This window comes from Zingiber officinale, chromosome 1B, assembly GCF_018446385.1.
Source record: "Zingiber officinale cultivar Zhangliang chromosome 1B, Zo_v1.1, whole genome shotgun sequence".
NCBI lineage: Eukaryota > Viridiplantae > Streptophyta > Magnoliopsida > Zingiberales > Zingiberaceae > Zingiber > Zingiber officinale.
Genome location: NC_055986.1, coordinates 1,793,702 through 1,816,626, shown reverse-complemented (window position 1 = coordinate 1,816,626; position 22,925 = coordinate 1,793,702). Strand labels below are relative to the sequence as shown.

The 22,925-nt window shown below is 45.2% G+C and overlaps 1 protein-coding gene across 1 annotated transcript; it reads right to left on the bottom strand.

The window, feature by feature from the left end:
- Positions 1 to 246: 246 nt before the first annotated feature.
- LOC122046391 (indole-3-acetaldehyde oxidase-like) lies at positions 247 to 22,628 on the bottom strand. The gene is made up of 10 exons (XM_042607078.1): positions 22,293 to 22,628; positions 17,746 to 19,521; positions 5,612 to 5,871; positions 5,245 to 5,454; positions 4,123 to 4,341; positions 2,436 to 3,401; positions 1,371 to 1,463; positions 1,142 to 1,240; positions 750 to 939; positions 247 to 645 (listed from the first exon to the last, which is right to left on the bottom strand). The coding sequence occupies exons 1-10, from the start codon at positions 22,423 to 22,425 to the stop codon at positions 416 to 418; spliced, it is 4,176 nt and encodes a 1,391-aa protein (XP_042463012.1). The 5' UTR covers positions 22,426 to 22,628; the 3' UTR covers positions 247 to 415.
- Between the last annotated feature and the right edge of the window lie 297 nt (positions 22,629 to 22,925).

Below are 22,925 nucleotides of genomic sequence, written 5' to 3'. Positions count from 1 at the left end.
ATTATCTTTTACCCGTCCTAAATTATCTTTTACCAGTCCTCACCGTGAAACGGGGTTCGGGAGTGTTTTGGCTTACCTCGACGCTTTGGACCGGCGGCTGGAGCAATTGGGTGGTTTTATTTTGCATGTAATTAAATGTTTAAATTGGATGATTTTATTTTGTGGTTTTGGAATTGTAATTTTGTGGGTGACCTTTCAATAGGGAAGTCTTCTATGTCGATAGTTTTCAGAAGAGAACAGAGGCAGTTGCATGGCACTAACTTCTTATTGATCAACATCAGACGACAAAGCAAATATATAACTAGATTAGGAATCACTCACTAGATATATAACTATTTGTTCGAGTGAATAAAGGATGCCTGGACATCACTATATTGTATCTGATCTTGCTTCTGTATATACCAAGTCAAGCTTGTTAGGCTTCCACTTTCCCTTGAGAAGACGCCAAAGTCTCCAAGTACTTCTCCACCGTGTTGAGGCCACACAACTCTTTCACTACTGGCATGGTTGCTGGAACGTCGAGTTGGAATGTTGATGTGGAATGTTTATCGTCGTTGGATGAGAACTCGGCCCGAGCAGCTCTTATCGCTTCTCGAACCGCACAGTGAACTGAAGAAGCCAGAAGCAGTGGTGGTTCTCCGGAAGCTGCACATGCAAGAAGCTTATCAGCTACTTTACAGATTCAGGTTTCAAAGTAGAGTTAGTTGTCATAGTAGAGAAATAACTGTGAACAAAATTCGTGTTCATACCCTTTGAGGAAAGTAGACGCTTCTCGTGATGCCCACTTTTCATTAGTTTAACGTTGAATTGCTTCGGGATGGTGTCGATGGTAGGGATCTTATATGTCCAAGTACCGTCTGAAACTACCAAGCCATCTGAGTTTTCCACATGTTCCTCGTACAAAAAGAACCCAATTCCTTGAACAAAGGCACCTTCAATCTGTAGAAAAAAGAGAGCAAGATTAATTGTAGTAAAAGAACTATGGGTTCCCAATGGCATATTGCAGTCATAAAATTTGCACAATGAGATCCAAATGGCCCCTTATTTAGAGAGACATTTTGTTGTTATCACGATAAAAATAAAAAGAAATAGACAAAAAAGGCAGATGAAAGAAGAGATTCAATGGAAACATCCACCAGACCTGTCCTAGATCCACAGCAGGATTCAAGCTCTGCCCACAGTCATAAGTAAGATCTGTCCTTAAGATGGTAGTAGCTCCTGTAAGAATATCAACCTCCACCTACATTGTGCACCAAATCACAAGTTACAAAGAATGCAAATTAAACTTGAATAAAGCGGGCTATTGCAACACCACAATGTTATGAGCAATGGAATTAAAGGTGAAAACACCAATGATTATATGAAGCTACCTCACTTATAGCAGCTCCATAGTTCAGATAGTCTAATTTATTCTCAGGGACCCAAAAAGCACTTGCTGACAAGTTCACTGCTTGCATAGTTGCCTGTGCATAATTCATAATGGAATGTAAATAATTAGGGATGAACTCCAAAGTAGGCGCATACCGTCAAAATAGCAAAAGAGGACAAAAATGTATTATGTGAGATTGACTACTACTGATATACATCTGAGTTGTCAATTAATGGATGGGAAAGTTACAGCAACTAAATCCTACGAGAAACCTCTACCCCAACAATTATCGATTGAAGAAAACACCATAAAGGTAATATAATTGGAAAGTGCATATTCCTTCAAAACATTGTTTCTCATTTTGTCACTATAATTGAGTTTAGTATGTATATACCTAAAGATTTTAGAGCTTATATGCTACTATAGATAATATAGATTAGCCAAGGTCTAACACAGACCTCACATGGCATTAGCATTTATGCACATAAATGTAGGATAAATTTCATGAAAAACAAATGCATTGTAGGTTTCCAAATTGTTTCATCATTTTCATTAACAATAGCATTTAAAAGTGGGTTAAGACAGACAATAATCTAAGTAGAATATATGGAAGATAAACATATATCACAGTTAGTGTTTGCTTGTTGATTGTGAGCGAAAAACTTCAATTGACAGTAATATTCTTGCCAATGTTTTAAGAACAACTAATCTTTCACAAAACGGGCATTTAGGCATCCAAAAACTTACCATATAATTTATTTCATTTTACCTACATGACAGTAACTGACTGATCTTACTGGCCTTAGAGTAAAGATAAAGATATATGACAATTTAAAGCTTTTAAACGTGATATTATTTTGTGGCAGATATGAAAGCATTTCCCCTAAATAGAAGAGGTGGTGTTGTAATTTTCTATTATTTAATTCTAGTATGCAATTAACTACTAAATGTATTATAAGTGATATGGAAATGAACACTTGCTCCCCAGTGCCAGAGATGAATTACAGAAATGAGCTACAACAATGACTAAATAATAGTCAATCTACTTCGAGATGTAAATGCACACCTGGGAAATTAGGGTCTCCCATGAGATTGAACCCATTTGTTCTTCTAAACTTTGCTTGAGTGGCTTCAATCTGCTGACTAGAATACTACTAGCAAGACGAGCTGCTTCACAGTTTGATTCAGATGTGGTGCTTCCACCAGTAAAACCTGCCTGAATCAAACTCAAACTATCTACTTGGATGATCCTCAACTTATCCAAAAGATTTAAACTTGCGTCATCCCAAAGCTGTCCAAGAACAAATGCTACCATTTGCTTTACCTTTGTCCACAGTCCCTGGCCTATTTCAACACCTCCAACTTCAACAACTACTGAGCCGTCATTTAGAATAGATACTTTCCCTGGCGTCGGCCTTGGTGTAACACGGTATATAATAGGTACCCAGGATATTCCTCGTTTTTTCCACTTATTGCAATTATTGAAATATTGGACCATTCCAAGGCGTTGCAGATAGCTGGCTGTTGAAGCCAATTCATCGACTATACCAGGTAGAGTATATTCTGAAGCATCACCACTGCTGGGTCCATAAAATGACCTAAGGCTTTCGTAGGTGTGCAGATTTTTCTTTCTGACAGAATCAGTATCCATGGATAGGAAAGCTGCTACATGTTCAATAATAGCTTCAGCAATATAAGATCCCTGTACATCTCCTGGAGCTCGCATGGCTGATTTAGTTGCAAGATTCGTTTTGCATACCTTGATATCGAAAGAGAGAGCACCCCAATTGTACTTTTCCAAAGCTGTTATAACAGCAGATGGAATAAGTGGACTAATATCCATTGTTATGCCTGCATTTATAAATAAATCCAAGTGCAAGGCTGTAATCTTCCCATCAGACTTGAAACCCACAGAATAGTTTATTTTCATTGGGTGTCGTCCTCCTATCATTATCATATCTGTTTTGCGATCAAGGTACATCCTAACTGGACGATGCAATGTAAATGCTGCAAGAGCACATGCGGCTGCTATCTATATATCACAACATATTTTAGAGTTTTAACACAGCATTAAATAAACTGCTGCCAAAAATAAAATAATTGAACTACCTTGCATATTAGGATATTATCTTAATTGAGTTCTCAATAAAACATTAGCTAAGAGATATAATCTTTTTGTAGTTTCCTAAACACCAATATGTGGGAAGTAAAGTTCACCAAATACCAGAAGTTACAATTATATGAAAGAAGATTAAACACATTTCAGTTTAACATAGCAGATCATTATAAACCATTTCTAGGACAATCTCATATAATAGTAAATGCATATGGTGTCTCATATAACATTAAGGATTTGGCCTTACTATTTTAACTTTCTGTATATTGCATTATCACAAAAAGAATTGCATTGGTCTTCTTGGATGAAAAATATACAATCTTGAATAGGGAAATGTCTAATAAAATTCAAACACGAGTAATCTAAATGTCATGTCATTGAGTGATACTGGCAAGACATGTTGTTCTGACAATACATGGTAACTAAAACAAATAGATACAAAGAGGAGAAAATAAGATCATGCTTCACCTAGGGTAATGCTAGCATATATGTTATCCAAAGTCTTCTTCACTCTGTATTATATGTTCATTATCATTTCTCCAGTAAAAATGAAGGCAAAATAGTTCTAATATTGGATCATATCCATATGAAACACTTCAAATAGATTTTTTTTTTTTTTGTAAATTTTGAAGCTCACCGGCATGGATGGTAGTGCTTTCCCACCAAAACCTCCTCCAACTCTTCTTGTAATTACACGAACATTATGCTCCGGTACTCCAAGGCATTTTGCAATCACACTCTGGGTATGCTCAGGAAATTGAGTTGAACTATAAACCACAATGCAGTTATCTTCATCTGGAATGGCAAGAGCTGTCTGTGTTTCCATGTAAAAGTAATATTGGGAACCGAGTTTAATCTGTAGATAAACATCACAGACAGTTAATTAGAAACGTAACAGAACACAGGAAAATTACTCATGCTGTTTCTTGGGATAGCTAAATCAAAATCATACTGAAAGAAGCAGAATGCTACTTCTAGTGGAGAGTCTAGAAACATGTGTGCCACCATGTGAGCAAGATAGGTCGTTACTAGACACTAGTATTCAAAAATGCCAGGTGGCACCTATATAACTATTTCAATCATTTAACTTCGGAATTGTCACTTTATTTCTAGGTGGCCATCATCTTAGAAGCATCTTTGATTACAAGAAAATACAGCTAATGTCAGAAATTTACAGAAATGTAAATGTGGCACCACTACCAAATGTCATTTTCACTAAATATTTATGCTCTTCTGTTCATTGATGTACCAATTATTGATCAACTACAAGATGAAATTTTTTCTGTTCAAGTTCATTACCGCAAAATTGGAATTTCTAAAGAATAAATGATCTGGCAGAGACTACCTTTAGAAATTATGGTTGGTCTTTTTTTTTGTCATTTACTATGGTAGATGGTTTGTCTTTAAATAATATTGGCCAGGAACTAAGGAGATAAGCATGTGGATATAAATTTCTCATGTGCATTTTATTCTATTACTTTATTATGAACGTGGCAAGTAAACCCCTCTGGAGGCAAATGCAACAGACATCAAATAGTCATATACTCTGTCACTAGGGCATGAAGAATGGCAGATTCACAAACAACATTGGAGATATTATGTGAAATACAAAAAAGAATGTAAAAGAATCCAATAGCAAACACATAGCAAGAAATCCCAAGAATATAAAATAGCCAGCAAAAACACTAGCCAAGCTGAAGATGAAGAAGTTACTACCATTTATCTTGGTTAAACTGTGAGAAAAAGTACATGAAATTACCTCGGCTGAGAGAATCTTATGATAAGCTTCATCCATTCCTTTGGTCAGATCACCGATCTGCTTAGGGTAGATTGCGGGAGGCACATCAAAGAAACTTGACCTTGCGATAGCATCTTCGATGGATAGGATTGGAGGTTCCAAGTCCTCATTGGAATAGTGTATGTTTGCTTGTTTAGCAGCCATGTTGGCATATCTCTGTGTTTCTGCTACCTAGAGCAATCAAATAAATAAATGTAGCTCATGTGGCATTCTTTGTACTACTTTTTAGAATGCATATTTTTATTTGACGACAATTAACTCTACTAAATTGTGAAATACTCCACTTAAACAGATAGCGATAAAACTAGTCAGAGGAGAATGGGTATACCACAACACCAAGACATTGACCAGCATATTCAGTCAAAGAATCAGCAAATAGTGGTTCATCTCCAAAAACAAATCTGCATCCAATGTTTTCCCCTTGTTTTGGGATGTCACCAGCACCAATATAAGCAATGATTTTCTGTGATGCCTGTGTAGATTTGAACGTAACGCCCTCTATATGAGCCAAAGGACGTGTGCTGTGCACAAATGCTCCATAAAGGCAATCTTTAGGAGAAGGAATATCATCAACATATATTGCTTCACCTAGTTTGGTAATAAGATTTAGTAAAACCAAATAGTGATAACTACATAAACTATGACCTTGCTAAACAAGTAACATTTGCAAAATGATAATGGTGTGTAATTTAGCAATCCATTATTAACCGCACAAGAAAGAGTTAAAAGTTCTTCCAAGCCCACAAATTCAGAAAGAAAGTATAATATTTCTATCATTTCCATCAAATCAAAATGTGAAGCCTTAGTAATTGATCATGTCCGAGCGCTGAGTCGACGGACGCTGGGGACGTGGCACGCTCTGCTGTCTCCGACTGGTGGCGTAGCTTCTCCAGCGAACCTGCAAAGAAACCGAGCCGGGAGGGGTTTCCCGACGACGGTCCTCCGACGCTCAAGTCAGGCAACAAGAGAGGCAGCGTAATATGGCTACAGTAGAGATTTGTGCATACCTTCATCGACGTCTGGGGGTCTTTATATAGGACCCCGGGGAAGCGCGGGCACGCTTTTCGATGCGTGCACGCTTCCCCAAACATACTTTAACGAGCCAGTGTCAGAAAAGTACCTCTGGCGCCATTCCGCAATCGTCCGAGCATATCCTAGATGTGACGGTGGAAGCTTCCACCGTATGATCCTGTGTACGGCTCGACCGCCAACTCCGTTGCACGTCGGCGGCAGACGTCTCGAGGATGATGTTATCCCTTGTCTCCTTTGTCTTCTTGCGCTCACTGTCTGTTCCAGGGCCGAGCGAATCGGCCGCTCGGCAGGCCTATCACTTGTGCATCGGTCATATGCTCGGATGAGACTGCTCCTGCCTATGTTGCCTTGTGCACCAGCTGAACGGACATCTCGTTCGGCCTTGAAACCCGTTTTACCTGAGCATCGAAAACCCGACCCCTAGTCAGGTTGTCGTTGATTTGGTTCAGGGATTCTCGGCCGGTCGGCCTGTGGTGTCCAGTCGGTCGGCCTGCTTAGTCCAATCGGCGAGTTTCCTAACTGTATCCCTTGGTCTTTGACCTCCACGTGCCGCTGACCCTTCGCCGACGAGGATCCCCCGTCCTTATCACCGTATCACATGCCTCCCCTTCAAGTCTAATCGAAGGAGGCGCCAAGTCCGACTGACTGGACTGCCGGTCGGCTTGAATGACATCGCCCTGCCACTCTGGAGGGTTCCTCGAGCGGCCACTCGGCCCTTTCCGAGCGTCGGCTTTGCTGCCGCGTCAAGGTTCCTCGCTGACGCCCCTCGGATCTCTTCAGGATTCGTGCAAATCTCCTCCATTAAGACCGAGCACGTGCGCTGCGCGCCGTAATGACGCTCATTAAATGCGCCCTTATGACATGATGCCACGTGGCGCATCTGCTGGCGTCATCGTACGGCTCGGCGGTGTGTCCGATGGGACATCGGCGGTTTGAAATGAACGGCCCGATGGGGGCCTTGGTTCCTGTGACCTGCATCGGACGGTCGAGGCCGATCGGGCCCGACCTTATAAAGTCGTCGCCTCGTCCCTCCGCCACATTTCTTCCTTCGCGTTCCTCCGTCTCTCTTCGGTGCTTCGGTGTTCCGGCGACCCCTTCTTCTCCGTTTTCCGACGATTCTTCGCTGCCTCCCTTCTATCCCCAGCCTCTTCGTAAGGTTTCTCCTCTTCTCCTCTCTATTTTCCTCGTCTTCTTTGTCGAGTTCCCGTCTTCTGGTCACTGTTTCTCCCATTTTCTCCCTGCCTTGTGTCGTTTTCTATTCTCTCAGCTTTTGCTGTCTGTCCGCTCGGATAATGGCCAGTTCATCCCACCCTGTAGAACCCACTTTAGGTCCTTGGTATACTACCTTGGAGTCCCGCTTCGAGCGGCGTGACGCCGAGGTTTTACTTGATGGTTTTGACATTCCATCTGACTTTGAACTTATACTACCCTCACCATCCGCTCGGCCTCACAAACCGCCGAGCAGAGCCATTTGTTTTTTCCGCGACCAATTCACCGTCGGTTTGCGGTTTCCTCTTCATTCCTTCTTCACCGATGTTTGCAACTTCTTTGGCCTTCCACTCGCCCAACTAGTGCCCAATACCTTTCGCCTTTTGTGTGGAGTGGTGGTACTGTTTAAAATACACCGCATCCCTCTCCGATCGAAAATCTTTTACTATTTTTACTATCCTAAGCAATCCGAGCTGGGTACCTATCTATTCCAGGCTCGGCCCGGTCTAGTTTTCTTTGATAAACTTCCTTCCTCCAATAAACACTGGAAGGAGTATTACTTTTATCTTCGTCTCCCCGAGCGGGCTGCCTTCAGAACCAAATGGCAGGTCGGACCGCCTACCTCTCCCGAGCTAAAAAGATTCAAGACCCAACCGGACTATCTCGAGGCCGCGAACGTGCTTGCCGGTCTGAAGCTCGATATCAACAAGCTTCTGCCCGAAGGCGTGTTGTACATATTTGGCCTTAGTCCGAGCCGCACTCCACTTCCGAGCAGTTTTGGTAAGGATTTCCTTTGCAAATGTACTTTGAGTGCTAACTGATTTTCTTCTTTTTCCTTTGCAGCAAATATCGTCATGGAGTCCGTGATGCAAGGGATCCTGAAGAGGAAAGCCGAGGCGCTCGAGGCGGCAGCTACCAAAGAGCTGGAGCAGCTGGGCATCACTCCGGTCGGCTCTCATGAGGGTGAGAGTGAGACCAACGCGGAGGAGTCGGTCGCTCGGACTTCCCCCGTGGAGGTGACGGGAGGAGATAATGCACGCCGAGAGCCAGTCGTGCAAGAAGAAAGCTCCAACCAGGAGGACGAGCGCCCGCTCAAACAAAAGAGGCGTCGGACGGAGACACCACTGCGCTCGGCCAATTCTGCTGTTCGCGTATCCGAGCGGGCTGGATCCGATTCTCGGGGAAAAACTCCGATGGTGGAGGCATTATCCTCCGATCGGACTCCGTCTCAATTGAACCTGCCCGCCAACCCCATTGAGGCTGTGCCGGTCAGCGCTCTCCCACCTGCCCCCCGCCGGGTCCAGCGCTCAACTATTCTATCCAAGTTTTCCGCCCCGGCTTCTGCTCCTTCTGCCTCCGCTCATACCTCTCCCGGTCCGAGCCGCACCATCAGGGCCACTCTACACCTTCCAACCGAGGAGTTTTTGCCAGAGTCTGCTCGGCCAACTGCGCCGGAGCATATGATCACCATGAAAGGGGCCCCTCGCCGAGATGTGGGCCGATGCTCGGGCCCGGGTCGCGATGATTCCGCTCGGCAACTTGGCCAACAGTCATATGCAGCAAGCCACTGGGGTAAGCGTGTTTTCTTTAAAGTCCTTTACGCATTGTTTCCGATCGACTATTAATAATTTTGCTTATGTCAGAGATGGGTGGAGGAGATTGCTGTCTCCAATCGTCTGGCCATGGTAGACGAAGAGCTAAAGAGGCTAAGGAGTTCGGGCGGCGCGCCCCCCCAGGGTCCATCATATACCGAGCTGCAGAAAGAGCTCAAGAAGACCCAAGACTTGTTGGCGGCTGAGCAAAAGAAGACGGCCGATCAGGCCCATACTCTGGCCGAACTCGAACGACAAGTCAAGACACTCGACCAAAAAATAAGCCTAGCCACCACTCGGAAAAACACAATTATCGTCAATCTGGAGAAAAAGAACGTCGAGGCGCGGGGCCTGGAGCAACGGGTCAAAGAGCTGATGGAGCAGCTGGACGGCGAGAAGGCGAGCCGCTCGGACGAAGCGATCAAGCACAAGGGCGAACTGAAGAAATTGCAGGAGGCTCTTGAAGCTTCCCAAGCTACCTTCAAGGAGTACCAGGAGGCTGAGCCGAGCCGCTTCGTCGTGCTGAGGCAAAACTACATCCGCTCGGACGAGTTCGCTGAGAAAGTTTGCAACCGGATGGCCGAGGCCTTTGAACTGGCCATCACTGCCACGTCAGACTACTTGAAGGCCAAGGGTCTCCTCCCAACCTCAGCGGAAATTCCCGTCCGGGAAAATGCAGCGCTTCTCGCTACCATCCCCAAGCACATCTTTAATTATTTTGAGTGAATGTATTTCTAGGAGTGCTTCCGATCGGCTATAAGGGCCTGACTTTTAATGGAGATCTCTCGTCTTATTATTAGCTTACTTTGTCAATACTTGGGTCCTCCGATCGGACCGCAAACTACAATCGTTCACGTTTCCTCCCTTTTTCTTTTCGTTAATCGTTTCTTGTCTTGCCCGGCCTTCCCAAGGAATTTTTAACGAAGTATTCTCTATAACTAGGCCGCTCGGCTGAACACCCCCTCTTCTTTTAATGGAATTCTCGTTAGATGGTCGCGAAGTACCTTTAGTAACTCGGCCGCTCGGCTCACATGCCGACCTCTTTAGTATCTTTTCGCCGATGTATTCGGACGGAAGTTCGTTATTTTTTCCTTATCCCTATGGACAAGGCTTGTCGATTGCTAGTGTCTATCGCTGAGCCGGGGCCTGCATGACTTGTTGCGTCTACGCCAGACAGTCTTCCGGGGGGTTTATAGTCGCCGGTTCGACTCTAGGTTTTAACGTCGCCGCTCGACGGTCTTCAAGCCGGGGGGTTTATAGTCACCGGTCCGACTCTAGAGTTTAACGTCGCCGCTCGACGGTCCTCGAGCCGGGGGGTTTATAATCGCCGGTCCGACTCTAGAGTTTAACGTCGCCGCTCGACGGTCCTCAAGTCGGGGGGTTTATAGTTGCCGGTCCGACTCTAGAGTTTAACGTCGCCGCTCGACGGTCTTCGAGCCGGGGGGTTTATAGTCGCCGGTCCGACTCTAGAGTTTAACGTCGCCGCTCGACGGTCTTCAAAATGAACTTGTAACTTGGATAATATATGTCCGGCCGAACGGCACGGGGTCTTCGTCATTGAGCATTTGGCTCGGATAATATACACCCGGCCGAACGGCACTGGGTCTTCACCATCGAGCATTTTGGCTCGGATAATACACACCCGGCCGAACGGCACGGGTTCTTCACCATGTCTTTGCTTAGTTCTTATAACTTTCATTCCTGCATCCAAAAGATACATCCGCATGGAATATTCATGAAATGTATTACATCGGCGCACCTTTCATCCAGCCCGATAGGGCTGGAGATGGTTTGCGCTCCATGGTCTTTCTAGCCGCCGTCCGTCTTCATCCTCCAAGTAGTAGGCTCCAGATCGGAGCTTCTCGACGACCTTGAAGGGTCCCACCCAGGGGGCCTCCAGCTTGCCTACGTCCTCGACCGGCTTTACTTTCTTCCAGACTAAGTCGCCCACCTGGAATGCTCTGGGGATCACGCGACGGTTGTAGTTCTGCTTCATTCTCTGCCTGTAAGCTATCAGCCGGACAGACGCTTTGGCTCGCTCCTCGTCGATCAAGTCCAATTCTAACTGCCTCCGCTCGGAATTATCTTCGTCGTAGTTCTGGATCCGGACGGACTCTATGCCGACTTCGACTGGGACGACCGTCTCGCCTCCATACACCAGGTGGAAAGGTGTTACTCCCGTCCCCTCTTTAGGGGTCGTGCGGATGGCCCATAAGACTCCTGGCAGCTCGTCCACCCAGCTTCCTCCCATGTGGTCGAGCCGAGCCCGCAGAATTCGGAGTATCTCCCGGTTGGCTACCTCGTCTTGACCATTGCTTTGGGGATACGCCACGGACGTGAAGTGCTGCTCAATGCCATATCCATTGCACCATTCCTCGAGCTGCTTTCCGACGAACTGCCGCCCGTTGTCCGACACGAGCCTGCGTGGGATGCCGAACTGACAGATGATGTTTTGCCAGATGAATTTCTTGACCATGTGCTCAGTTATCTTGGCCAACGGCTCGGCCTCCACCCACTTGGAGAAGTAATCTATGGCCACCAGTAGAAACTTTCGTTGTCCAGTCGCCATAGGGAATGGTCCTACGATGTCCATGCCCCACTGATCGAACGGGCAGGATACTGTGGACGTTTTCATTTCCTCCGTCGGCCTATGAGAACAACTGTGGTACTTTTGGCAGGAAAGACATGTTGCGACGGTCCGAGCGGCGTCCTCGTGTAGCGTTGGCCAGAAGTATCCGGCCAGCAGGATCTTCCTAGCCAAAGACCGACCGCCCGGATGACCTCCGCACGATCCTTGATGCACCTCTTGGAGAATGTACTCGGCGTCTTCCGAGCTGACACACTTCAGCAGAGGTCGGGAGAACGCTTTTTTGTAAAGTTGCTCTCCAATGAGCGTGAACCGGCCAGCTCTCCTTCTCAGCAAATGAGCTTCGTCCCGATCGGATGGCGTGGCCCCTGAGCGCAGAAACTCCATGATGGCCGTTCTCCAATCGCTCGGGAACGTGAGACCTTCCATCCGATCTATATGCGCTACCAAGGATACTTGCTCGATTGACTGTTGGATGACGACCGGCGATATCGAGCTTGCTAGTTTGGCTAATTCACCTGCCGCCTGGTTCTCCGCTCGAGGTATCTTCTGGACCACTACCTCGGTGAAGCCGGTCCTGAGTTTCTCAAAGGCCTCTGCGTACAATCTGAGTCTTGCATTGTTTATCTCAAAAGCGCCCGTGAGTTGCTGAGCGGCAAGCTGGGAAACTGAGTGGATCACGACCCGACTGGCTCCAACATGCCGCGCGGCTTGCAATCCGGCTATGAGGGCTTCGTATTCCGCTTCATTATTGGTTGCCCGATAATCTAGCCGGACGGCTAAATGCATCCGCTCTCCCTGAGGCGACAGTAGCATGATCCCAATTCCACTTCCGAGCCGAGTGGACGATCCGTCCACATATATTTTCCATGTAGCTTCGGGCTCGGGCTTTTGTACTTCGGTCACGAAATCTGCCAAGGACTACGCTTTGATCGTCGAGCGGGGTTGGTATTGGATGTCGAATTCGCTAAGTTCCGTTGTCCACTTGATGAGCCGTCCGGAAGCTTCAGGGTTCAGGAGTACCCTTGCGAGCGGGCTATTTGTCATCACAATAATGGTGTGTGCCAAAAAGTAATAGCGCAACCTCCGAGCGGCGAGTATCAGGGCGAATGTCAACTTCTCAAGACCGGTGTAGCGAGACTCAGTATCTTTTAAGATATGGCTTAAAAAGTACACTGGCTGTTCCTCACCGCTCGACCTTACTAATGCCGAGCCCACAGCATGCTCAATAGAAGATAAATATATGCGAAGCGGCTCACCTTCGGCGGGTTTTGCCAACACAGGTAAGGAATTCAGATAAGTCTTTAATTCCTCGAATGCCCGATCGCACTCTTCGTCCCATTGGAACTTGGTGGCTTTACGGAGAATCTTGAAAAATGGCAAGCTCCGGTCGGCGGTCTTAGAAATGAACATCGACAACACCGTTATCCGACCGGTGAGACGCTGTACCTCTCGAAGATTTTTGGGGGGCGGCATGTCCTGCAATGCCTTTATCTTGCTGAGGTTCGCCTCTATACCCCGTTCAGTCACAATGTAGCCCAGGAAGCGCCCGCCTTTTGCCCCGAACAGGCACTTCTGAGGGTTAAGTTTGACGCCATACCTTCTCAACGTTTGGAAGGTCTCCTCCATGTCCGCGTAGAGATCGGCCGCCCGGAAGGACTTGATAAGTATGTCGTCCACGTATACTTCCAAGTTGCGTTCGATCTGCTCCCGGAAGACCTTGTTCATCAGACGCTGGTATGTGGCTCCCGCGTTCTTCAGCCCGAACGACATCACATTGTAGCAGTAGGTGCCGTCCGCCGTGATGAAGCTGACCTTCTCTTGGTCTTCTCGGGCGAGCGACACTTGGTGGTAGCCTTGGTATGCATCCAGCATTCATATCAGCTCGCACCCGGCCGTGGAGTCCACCAGCTAATCGATCCGGGGAAGGGGGTAGAAGTCCTTTGGGCACGCCTTGTTCAAGTCCCGGAAGTCGATGCAGACTCTCCACTTGTTGTCCGGCTTGGAAACCAAGACCACATTTGCAAGCCAACTCGGGAATTGTACTTCCCTTATGTGGCCGGCCTCTAGGAGCTTCTCTACCTCCGCCCGGATGATTATATTTTGCTCCGCGCTGAAGTCCCTCTTCCTTTGCTTCACCGAACGAGCGTCCGGCCGGACATGAAGTTCATGTTGCGCTACACTCGGCGAAACCCCAGGCAGCTCATGGGTCGACCAGGCGAAGACGTCGCAGTTTCGCTGGAGGCATTTGATCACCTTTTCCTTCTGCCTCTCCCCCAGATCGGATGCTATGAAGGTGGTTGCCTCCGGTCGGGAAGGGTCAATCTGCACCTCCTCCTTTTCTTCATAAACTAAAGAAGGTGACCTTTCAGTAATAGCGTGTACCTCGACCCGCGACACTTTCCGAGCAGACTTGGCTTCGGCCCGGACCATCTCCACGTAGCATCTTCGAGCGGCCAGTTGGTCTCCCCGCACCTCCCCTACTTGGTCCTCCACCGGGAATTTGATCTTCTGGCAGAAGGTAGAGACGACCGCCCGGAACTCGTTGAGAGCCGGTCGTCCTAGGATGACGTTGTATGCAGAAGGAGCATCAACCACGATGAAGGTGGTGGTCCTCGTCCTTCTGAGCGGCTCCTCGCCCAACGAGATAGCTAGTCGGACTTGGCCGACCGGCAAGACCTCGTTTCCCGTGAATCCGTAGAGGGGGGTCGTCATTGGCAGTAGTTCGGCTCGGTCAATTTGTAATTGGTCGAAGGCCTTCTTGAATATTATGTTGACCGAGCTGCCTGTGTCAATGAAAATACGATGAATAGTATAATTGGCTATTACCGCTCGAATGATCAAGGCGTCATCGTGTGGGACTTCAACTCCTTGGAGGTCCCTGGGCCCGAAGCTGATCTCGGGTCCACTTGCCTTTTCCTGGCTGCAGCCGACCGCGTGGATCCTCAGCTGCCTTGCATGTGCCTTTCTGGCTCTATTGGAATCTCCGCCGGTCGGGCCTCCGGCGATGATGTTGATCTCTCCTCAAGATGCGTTGCCCCTATTTTCCTCCTCCCGAGCGGAAGGTCGAGGCCGTTCATTTGACGCTTGGTGGTGGGCTCCGTGCTGCTGACGATGATGCTGCTCGGGGGATCGCCTTTCTATCCTTTGCACGGGTCTTCGTTGTCGATGTCGCTGGTCCGACGAAGGCAATCGGCGATGGTAGCTTCTTGGCGCACGATGAGCGATGGGGGGCAGACTCTGACAGTCGCGGGTGTTGTGAGTGACTGACTGGTGGAGCGAACAAAACATTGGGGTCCATACCTTCCCCTTGGGCTTAGGCCTATCAGCCGCGACTTCCTGGACGCCGTGCGGCCGAGTGTGTTGATGAGGACGAGCAGCTTCAGCTCGCGGTCCTCTGAGCGGCTGGTGACTGATGAGCTGTTTCCGCTCGGCGGGAGCGGGTTGGTCGCTCTGGGCTTCTTTTCTTCTCGCCGCCTGGGCTTCCTCCACGTTGATGTATTCGTTGGCTTTATGTAGCATGTGGTCGTAGTCCCGAGGCGGCTTCCGGATGAGCGATCGGAAGAAGTCACCGTCCACGAGCCCTTGCGTGAACGCGTTCATCATCGTCTCCGAGGTGACCGTGGGAATGTCCATGGCCATCTGGTTGAAGCGCTGGATGTACGCTCGGAGCGGCTCCCTCGCGCCTTGCTTGATGGCAAACAGGTTGACGCTTGTTTTCTGGTGGCGCCTGCTGCTTACGAAATGGTGGAGGAACGCCGTTCGGAACTCCTTGAAACTTGTGATGGATCCATTCGGCAATCTCCGAAACCATCGATGCGCCGATCCCGAAAGCGTGGTGAGGAACACTCGGCACTTCACACCATCCGTGTATTGATGCAGAGTGGCGGTGCTGTCGAACTTACCCAGGTGGTCATCTGGGTCAGTTGTCCCGTTGTACTCCCCGATCGCGGGGGGCGCATAGTGCTTCGGCAGTGGATCGCGAAGAATGGCGTCTAAAAACTATCGGTTGATCCGCTCGGGTGACGAGTCTGTTCGGGGCGCCTTTCCTTTCATGACGTCCCGGATGGGTGCTTCGTCCGATGAAGATCCCTTGTTTTGATTGGCTTGCGCTACTTCTGAGGGCGTCTGGAACAGAGCCCGATGGAAAGGTATCGGGGCGGGCGGCGCTCCCATCTGTGTGCCGATCGGCCCCTTGTTTTGCCCCCATATTAAGAGCTGCTCCTGCCGATCTTCGGGTGGCGCTCATCCCACCGAAGCTGATGTCGCTTGCCGCACTGCCCGCTCGGCCTGAGCTTTCTGCTGTTGCTCTACGATTTTCGCTGCTCGCGCTTGGACAAGCGCTTCGAGCTCTTCGGGAGAGAGGTTACTAGAAGTTGACGTCCATCTTCTTCCATCTCCTTGGCTCGAATTCAGGTGCGTTCCCATAGACGACGCCAATTTGATCCTGTCCGAGCGCTGAGTTGACGGACGCTGGGGACGTGGCACACTCCGCTGTCTCCGACTGGTGGCGTAACTTCTCCGGCGAACCTGCAAAGAAACCAAGTCGGGAGGGGTTTCCCGGCGACGGTCCTCCGACGCTCAAGTCAGGCAACAAGAGAGGCAGCGTAATATGGCTACAGTAGAGATTTGTGCATACCTTCGTCGACGTCTGGGGGTCTTTATATAGGACCCCGGGGAAGCGCGGGCACGCTTCTCGATGCGTGCACGCTTCCCCAAACATACCTTAACGAGCCGGTGTCAGAAAAGTACCTCTGGCGCCATTCCGCAATCGTCCGAGCATATCCCGGATGTGACGGTGGAAGCTTCCACCGTATGGTCCTGTGTACCGCTCGGCCGCCAACTCCGCTGCACGTCGGCGGCAGACGTCTCGAGGATGATGTTATCCCCTGTCTCCTTTGTCTTCTTGCGCTCACTGTCTGTTCCAGGGTCGAGCGGATCGGCCGCTCGACAGGCCTATCACTTATGCATCGGTCATATGCTCGGATGAGACTGCTCCTGCCTATGTTGCCTTGTGCACCGGCCGAACGGACATCTCGTTCGGCCTTGAAACCCTTTTTACCTGAGCATCGAAAACCCGACCCCTAGTCAGGTTGTCGTTGATTTGGTTCGGGGATTCTCGGCCGATCAGCCTGCGGTGTCCAGTCGGTCAGCCTGCTTAGTCCGGTCGGCGAGTTTCTTGACTGTATCCCTTGGTCTTTGACCTCCACGTGTCGCTGACCCTTCGCCGACGAGGATCCCCCATCCTTATCACCAGATCAGTAATCAATAAATCCCCACACGAAAGAAAGACAACGATTGAAAAAACAGTCACATCGTGCTGCATGGAGAAAATCAATAACACAAAAAACCATATGAAAAGAAGCATCTTAATTTCTAAATATAATATAATTAGAATTGGAAAATGTATGCATAAGTAATATTCAGTTCAATTCCAGATCAATAAGAATGCTCGTGTTAGGTTACTAAGTAGTGTAGCGTATCCTTTCAAAGATTATCATAGTGGACAACTAGGTATTAAGTGGGATCAAGTACAAAAAAAATGCCTGTAGATAAAAATTGTCTAGATACCAAAACTATCATAATAATTCCCCTGGATGGAGATCAGATTACAGTAAAGTTGAGCTCACATTTTTCCAATATTCATTAGAGGTGTGATTCAATCTCAGTTCCATAATGGAAATACAAAGATGATTTTGCTAGTTTGAAGAACTATATGAGCTGGTAACTTAAGCATAACCATTTTTGTCATATTATTATGAGGCCTCTGTGGTTCAGTAGTCCAAGTACACAATAAAACTGAAAATATTATAGTTTTAAATATCATGAGTTGATGTAAAGGTGAAATCTAAGAGAGAATGAGCAGATGCATGATCATATCTTCTGCAACACTTGCAGATTTGTATCATATCTAAGAATTACATAAGAATATAAGATTAGGAAAAGATGTTACCAGATATTGAAAATAAATAACTGCAATACACACCCAAAAGAAAACAAAAAAACTCCGTATAAAAAAAGAACTAACTCCAGAACATATACCAGAGGCTTGAATTTCAGCTCCGACTTTCTTGACAGGCATGCCAACAGGATGGTAATCTGTGCTAAGCTCAACTGATTGCTTTGAAGACAAGATGACGTTAGGATTGCAGAATTGTTCAAATTTTGATGTCCTTGGTTGCATTATGTCCTCAGACCCATTGGTTTTACCATTTGGATAATCAGTAATTGTAGCAACACTAGATATATCCACATGGTTAATCTTCTCATCCGCAACCAATTCTTTGGCAAGTGGTTGAAAAAAATTGAACAGAAAAGTAATGGCCAAACTTGCTCTGTAGCTTGAATGACGAGTGCCTACTTTTGGTATTATGGTCTCTTTCAGTAAATGAATGGCTCCAAGTAAAATTGAGGCTGTGAGAATTTTGCCCGTCAAGAACTCCTCAACTTTTCTTGCTCTAATGGCATGTTCACTTCCATAAGCCCCAAAAGCCAAGTGTAGATTTTGTAAAATAAGATGCCCAGAGATCTTATCAGAAATAACATGAGCCAAGAAAGCAGAATTCAGATAAGAAACAGCATTCCCAAGTGGGCGTGGAGCTGCTCGGTATGTTTCAAACAGAATACTGGAAGTGGAATCACTTTTAGGAATAGAAACCATGACCTTGCTAGTTGCAGAGGATGAATCTATTGTTGAACTCCAATAAGGAATATGTATGCTTATGAGTATGGTTCTGTCATCACATGGAGGCAACTTAAGAAATTCTTCAAGTGAAATAATTAACCTCCCCGAAGCAGTCTGAAAACAAACAATTGATCCAACAGCAAGAAGTATTGTAGCAATATCTGAGGCAAACTGATTTCTTTGTGCCATAATCAGATTTCCGCCCAAGCTAGCCATATTTCTGATGAAGGGAGAAGCAACCTTATCCATATGATCAGCAATTTTACAAAAGATTAATTTTCCACCCGAATGGAGTACACTATTATCCTTTTCTTTGAGCACTTCAATAGCCCTGGAAATTGTCACAGCAGCTCCAAATGTAATTCCTTTGCTATCGCTTTTGACAACTGAGAGTTCTGGTATACCTGTGAGATCAATGTACTTTTCATACAGGTCATTTTCCTTGTAAATGCCAGATCCTGTGTTACCCATAACCAATTTAACATGACTTTCATTAAATTCATTGGAATTCAAATGTTTATAGACTTGTTCAAGGCTAGAAGGCCGATACCACTGACACTCTGGCAAGCCACTATCTTGGGAACTCTCCAAGGCACCCATAGAGGAATTGATCTCAGATTTCAGGAATTCAGGAAAAGTGCAAATTTTGCCTTGGTCGTGAGGAGGTAGTTTATCAACATTTGCATCCTCTGGCTTCTTCCAAAATGTATTCAGACCCAAATCTTCCAAATCAACATCAGCTGCAAAGCTCTTGCAGACATCTGCAATGGGTCTATAACCAGTGCATCGACAAAGGTTGCCAGAAATAGCCTTTTGAGCTTCAAATTTGGTGATCTTAGAGAATCCAATGGGAGGTTCAGGCCCATCAGTCTTATCTGCATTTGTAAGGGCAGAGAAGAGTGACATACACATACCAGGAGTGCAGAAGCCACACTGAGTTGCATGAAACCCTGAGAACCTCTGATGAATTGAATGGTAGCCATCTTTGGTATTTCCAAGTCCTTCAGTAGTGGTAACAGAGCAAAAATTTATACTACAAAGTAGTGTAAGACAAGAACTAACACTGAATTCTTTCACTTGATCACTAACTGGATCGTATTTAGAAAGAAGAACAACACAAGCCCCACATCCACCTGCACAATTAAGTTACCTGATTCCGTTAAAACAAATGATATGTCATGCCTGAGTGTGCGAACGACTAGACAACCAATAACTGAAAAAGTTAATCCATTTATCGACATAGATTATATTAGTGGAACAAAATGTAGTGCCGCTACCTGGAAGAATGCTTCAAGAGCTGTTTAGTGATTACACATGAAGAAAACCAGATAGAGATTCCAAGGAACTAAATGGCAGGCGTTTCTTAAAAATTGCAGGTGAATAATGGTGAATACATGAGAACATTAGAAGATAATCTTTTCCTAGAAAAAAAAAATACTTGACTTCTCTCAAAGTTAATATTTAATGGCTGTGTCATGGGATTTTCCCACACGGAGCATTTAGTTATTGGGTATTCTGTCAGTCATATATATTATAGTAGGTCTCTTTATGAACGCAACATAATCCTTCCCAACTTGATATCCAAGTGAGATTTGTACTTTTCAATCTCTTTGGGTCCAATTATTTTCAATATCTTTTGTGCCACTTTCTCTCCCCTCATATTTTTCATTCAAGTAAACAAACCTTTTATGAGAAGCCACGATTTCAACAATCTGATCTACCCTCTATCACCAACCCTACCTTCATGTCTCATTTTTTGTTGCACAGATTTGGAAAGAATTTGGAAGGTTATAGCATTTGATTTTTTTTGACAAGATCAGAGGCTTCACAAGTGGTTAATCTATTTGGGTGGATCAAAACATTAACCAATGTTTATAAAAAATTCCTACATCGGAATTTGATTTTTTTTTAATTGTCCAGTTAGTTTAACTGCTTCATGTTCTGTTTTCTTTTCTAATTGCTGTATGTTTTTCAAATGTTTAATTAAATAGTTTAATTGAATACTAATAATCCAAAATAATAGGATTAAATTGAATCTAGTCAGTACTTCTGAGAATTTAGACCGAAATTTCATTTTGACAATCCATAAACAGATATATTACTGTGGGTTAAGTTGCTGATTTTCAGATTATGGTCAATTTATCTATAAATTTTCTAAATTAGTGGCTTCACATGGCCTCATACGGCACTTTGAGGGTATATATTACTTATTTAATTTTCATTATAATGTGTTAACATTATTCTGGTCATTATATTTTACTTAATTAGTAATAAATGTACCTTGGACTTTAAGATTCTGCAATTAACTTAAAATTACTAAATCAAGACATGACACAACATGGTGACTCCTAGGAAGTGTCATTTCAAAAGTTTTAAATCATGCTGCATCAATCTTGGAACTGCAATGACAAAACATCCATTCTAGTATTATAAAATCTCATCAATCATTGAACCACTAAACCCCCACCTTTGATGACCAATCATCATTTCAAACCAATTAACATCATATGTCGTATTATCTCGTATCCTATTATCATTTCGATCAAATTAATATATTTGTTAACGTTATTAGACTTACTCCTATTATGATGTTTTCTCACTCCATATTTCTGATTTTATATAGGCCACATCACAGCCAGAATATTATAGTTAAGTCTCCTAAAAGCTCACCTGACAACCATACATAAGCCTAATCAACAAAACACTGCGTCAACCAATCCATTTGCTTAACCTTCATTGAGAGGATTGTTTACTGACTGTCCAGTTTATTAGATACATCCCTGTCACTGTTATAAACCACCTCAATAATAAAAGCAAAAACAAATTGCAATCGTTTGAGATTTGATTATATAATATTTATTTACTCTTGCCACCAACCCTATACAAAATTACTAAAATATTTTTAAAAGTATTTAAATTAAATGAATTTGTCTTTTAAACTGAGTAACTTAATTTAATTATTTTCAACCATGAAATATATTGATTATTTTCAATTAAGACAAATATTTAATTGCTTATGAATGTAACTTCTATAAACTTGGTTTTAGCATTTTAAATCAACGGTGGGCCTCACAAATTGATAGGTCAGTCCTTGATTGGATCATAAAGATGGGTATCATAGCGGACCTAATCCTGTGTGTGATGAGGCACGGAGAAGGTGCACGTGACCCACCATGCATTAATTAGGGATTATTTTAAAGTATAAAATTGAATCTAGGTATTGATAGAATGCCAAGCCATAAGGTACACTTAAATTTAGTCACACAAGGTGAGTTGTTGACTAATAAAGAAGTTTTATAGCCTTAGATGAGTGAGCTACTACTACCAATGATAGAGTCACACAAGTTGATGGCTTGAGTTCTCTCATCTAAATCGGTCAATGAAACAAATAGTAAAAATAATGTAACCCAAGATGGAAATATCAAGACTACTGATATCCAAAAAACTGAAACAGCTCGATCGAATAACAGGTAGATTCAAAAAACGAAACAGCCCAGAGTAAAAACAGGAAGATTCAATCTTCTTCTAGCAGTTGAAAGCCAACAATTTTATTATTTAAAAAAACACAAAACATTTAATTCCCCGTTCAAATTCGGCATCTACCAAACAAAATAAAATGAAACATCGAAGTTTTAGATGACCAAAGTAATGAAGAACCAAGAACACCTTTCATCTTCTAAAACTAACGAAACTTTCAATTCAGAGAAAAAATTGCATCTTTTCTTCAAGAAAGAAGAGCCTTAAAATTACGTGAACAAGTAATACAAACATCTTCGGCAGCAAGAAAACGCTCATCTTCGACGAGGAAACAACCAAGCCGCCCGAAAGGAAAACCTTTACGAATCAAGCGACTATTTCCAACTCGAAATCAACAAAATCTGAGAGAGAAAATATAGTCGCTTACCCTCGCCGCAACCGAGCTTGGATCCAGTGAATCGAGTGCGGGTTCTCAAGAACTCGAGCAAGGTGGTGGAAGGATCGACCTTGGCTAACTCGAACCTCTCTCTGTTCACAGCGAACACCAACCTCCTAGCCATCCTTCACGCAACCGCCTCCTCTGCCACGGCATGGGAACCCTGCGTCTCCGCCGCCTTTTATCGTCGCGCAGCATGGAGCAGGAGGAGTCGGCTCTGCCGCCGTCGCCATCTCAATCAAAGCCAAAGACCAAAGGGGACAATCAGATCAAAATGTCAAATCGCATGGCAGGCAGTAGCACTCGGGATGACGTCTCGTTGGCTCCCCGTTGAACGCGAGGGCTTCGTGTGTTCGCTCCTTCGTCGATTTGGTCGACGGTTTGCCTCGCTTCATTTTCCAAGCTAATACTGCCTAAACGTACCTAGAATCATCAAAATTTCAACTATACCCCTCTGCTCCTTTTATTAACATGCCCCCTCATATCTTCTAAATTGTCATAGATTTGACCAATAAATTACTAGTACTCTCACTTTTTTTCAAAGTTAAATCCCTTCAATAAAGCTAGAAATTAATGTAGATTATTGACTATTCAAAAGCTCAAATTACATAGCAATTAATTCGT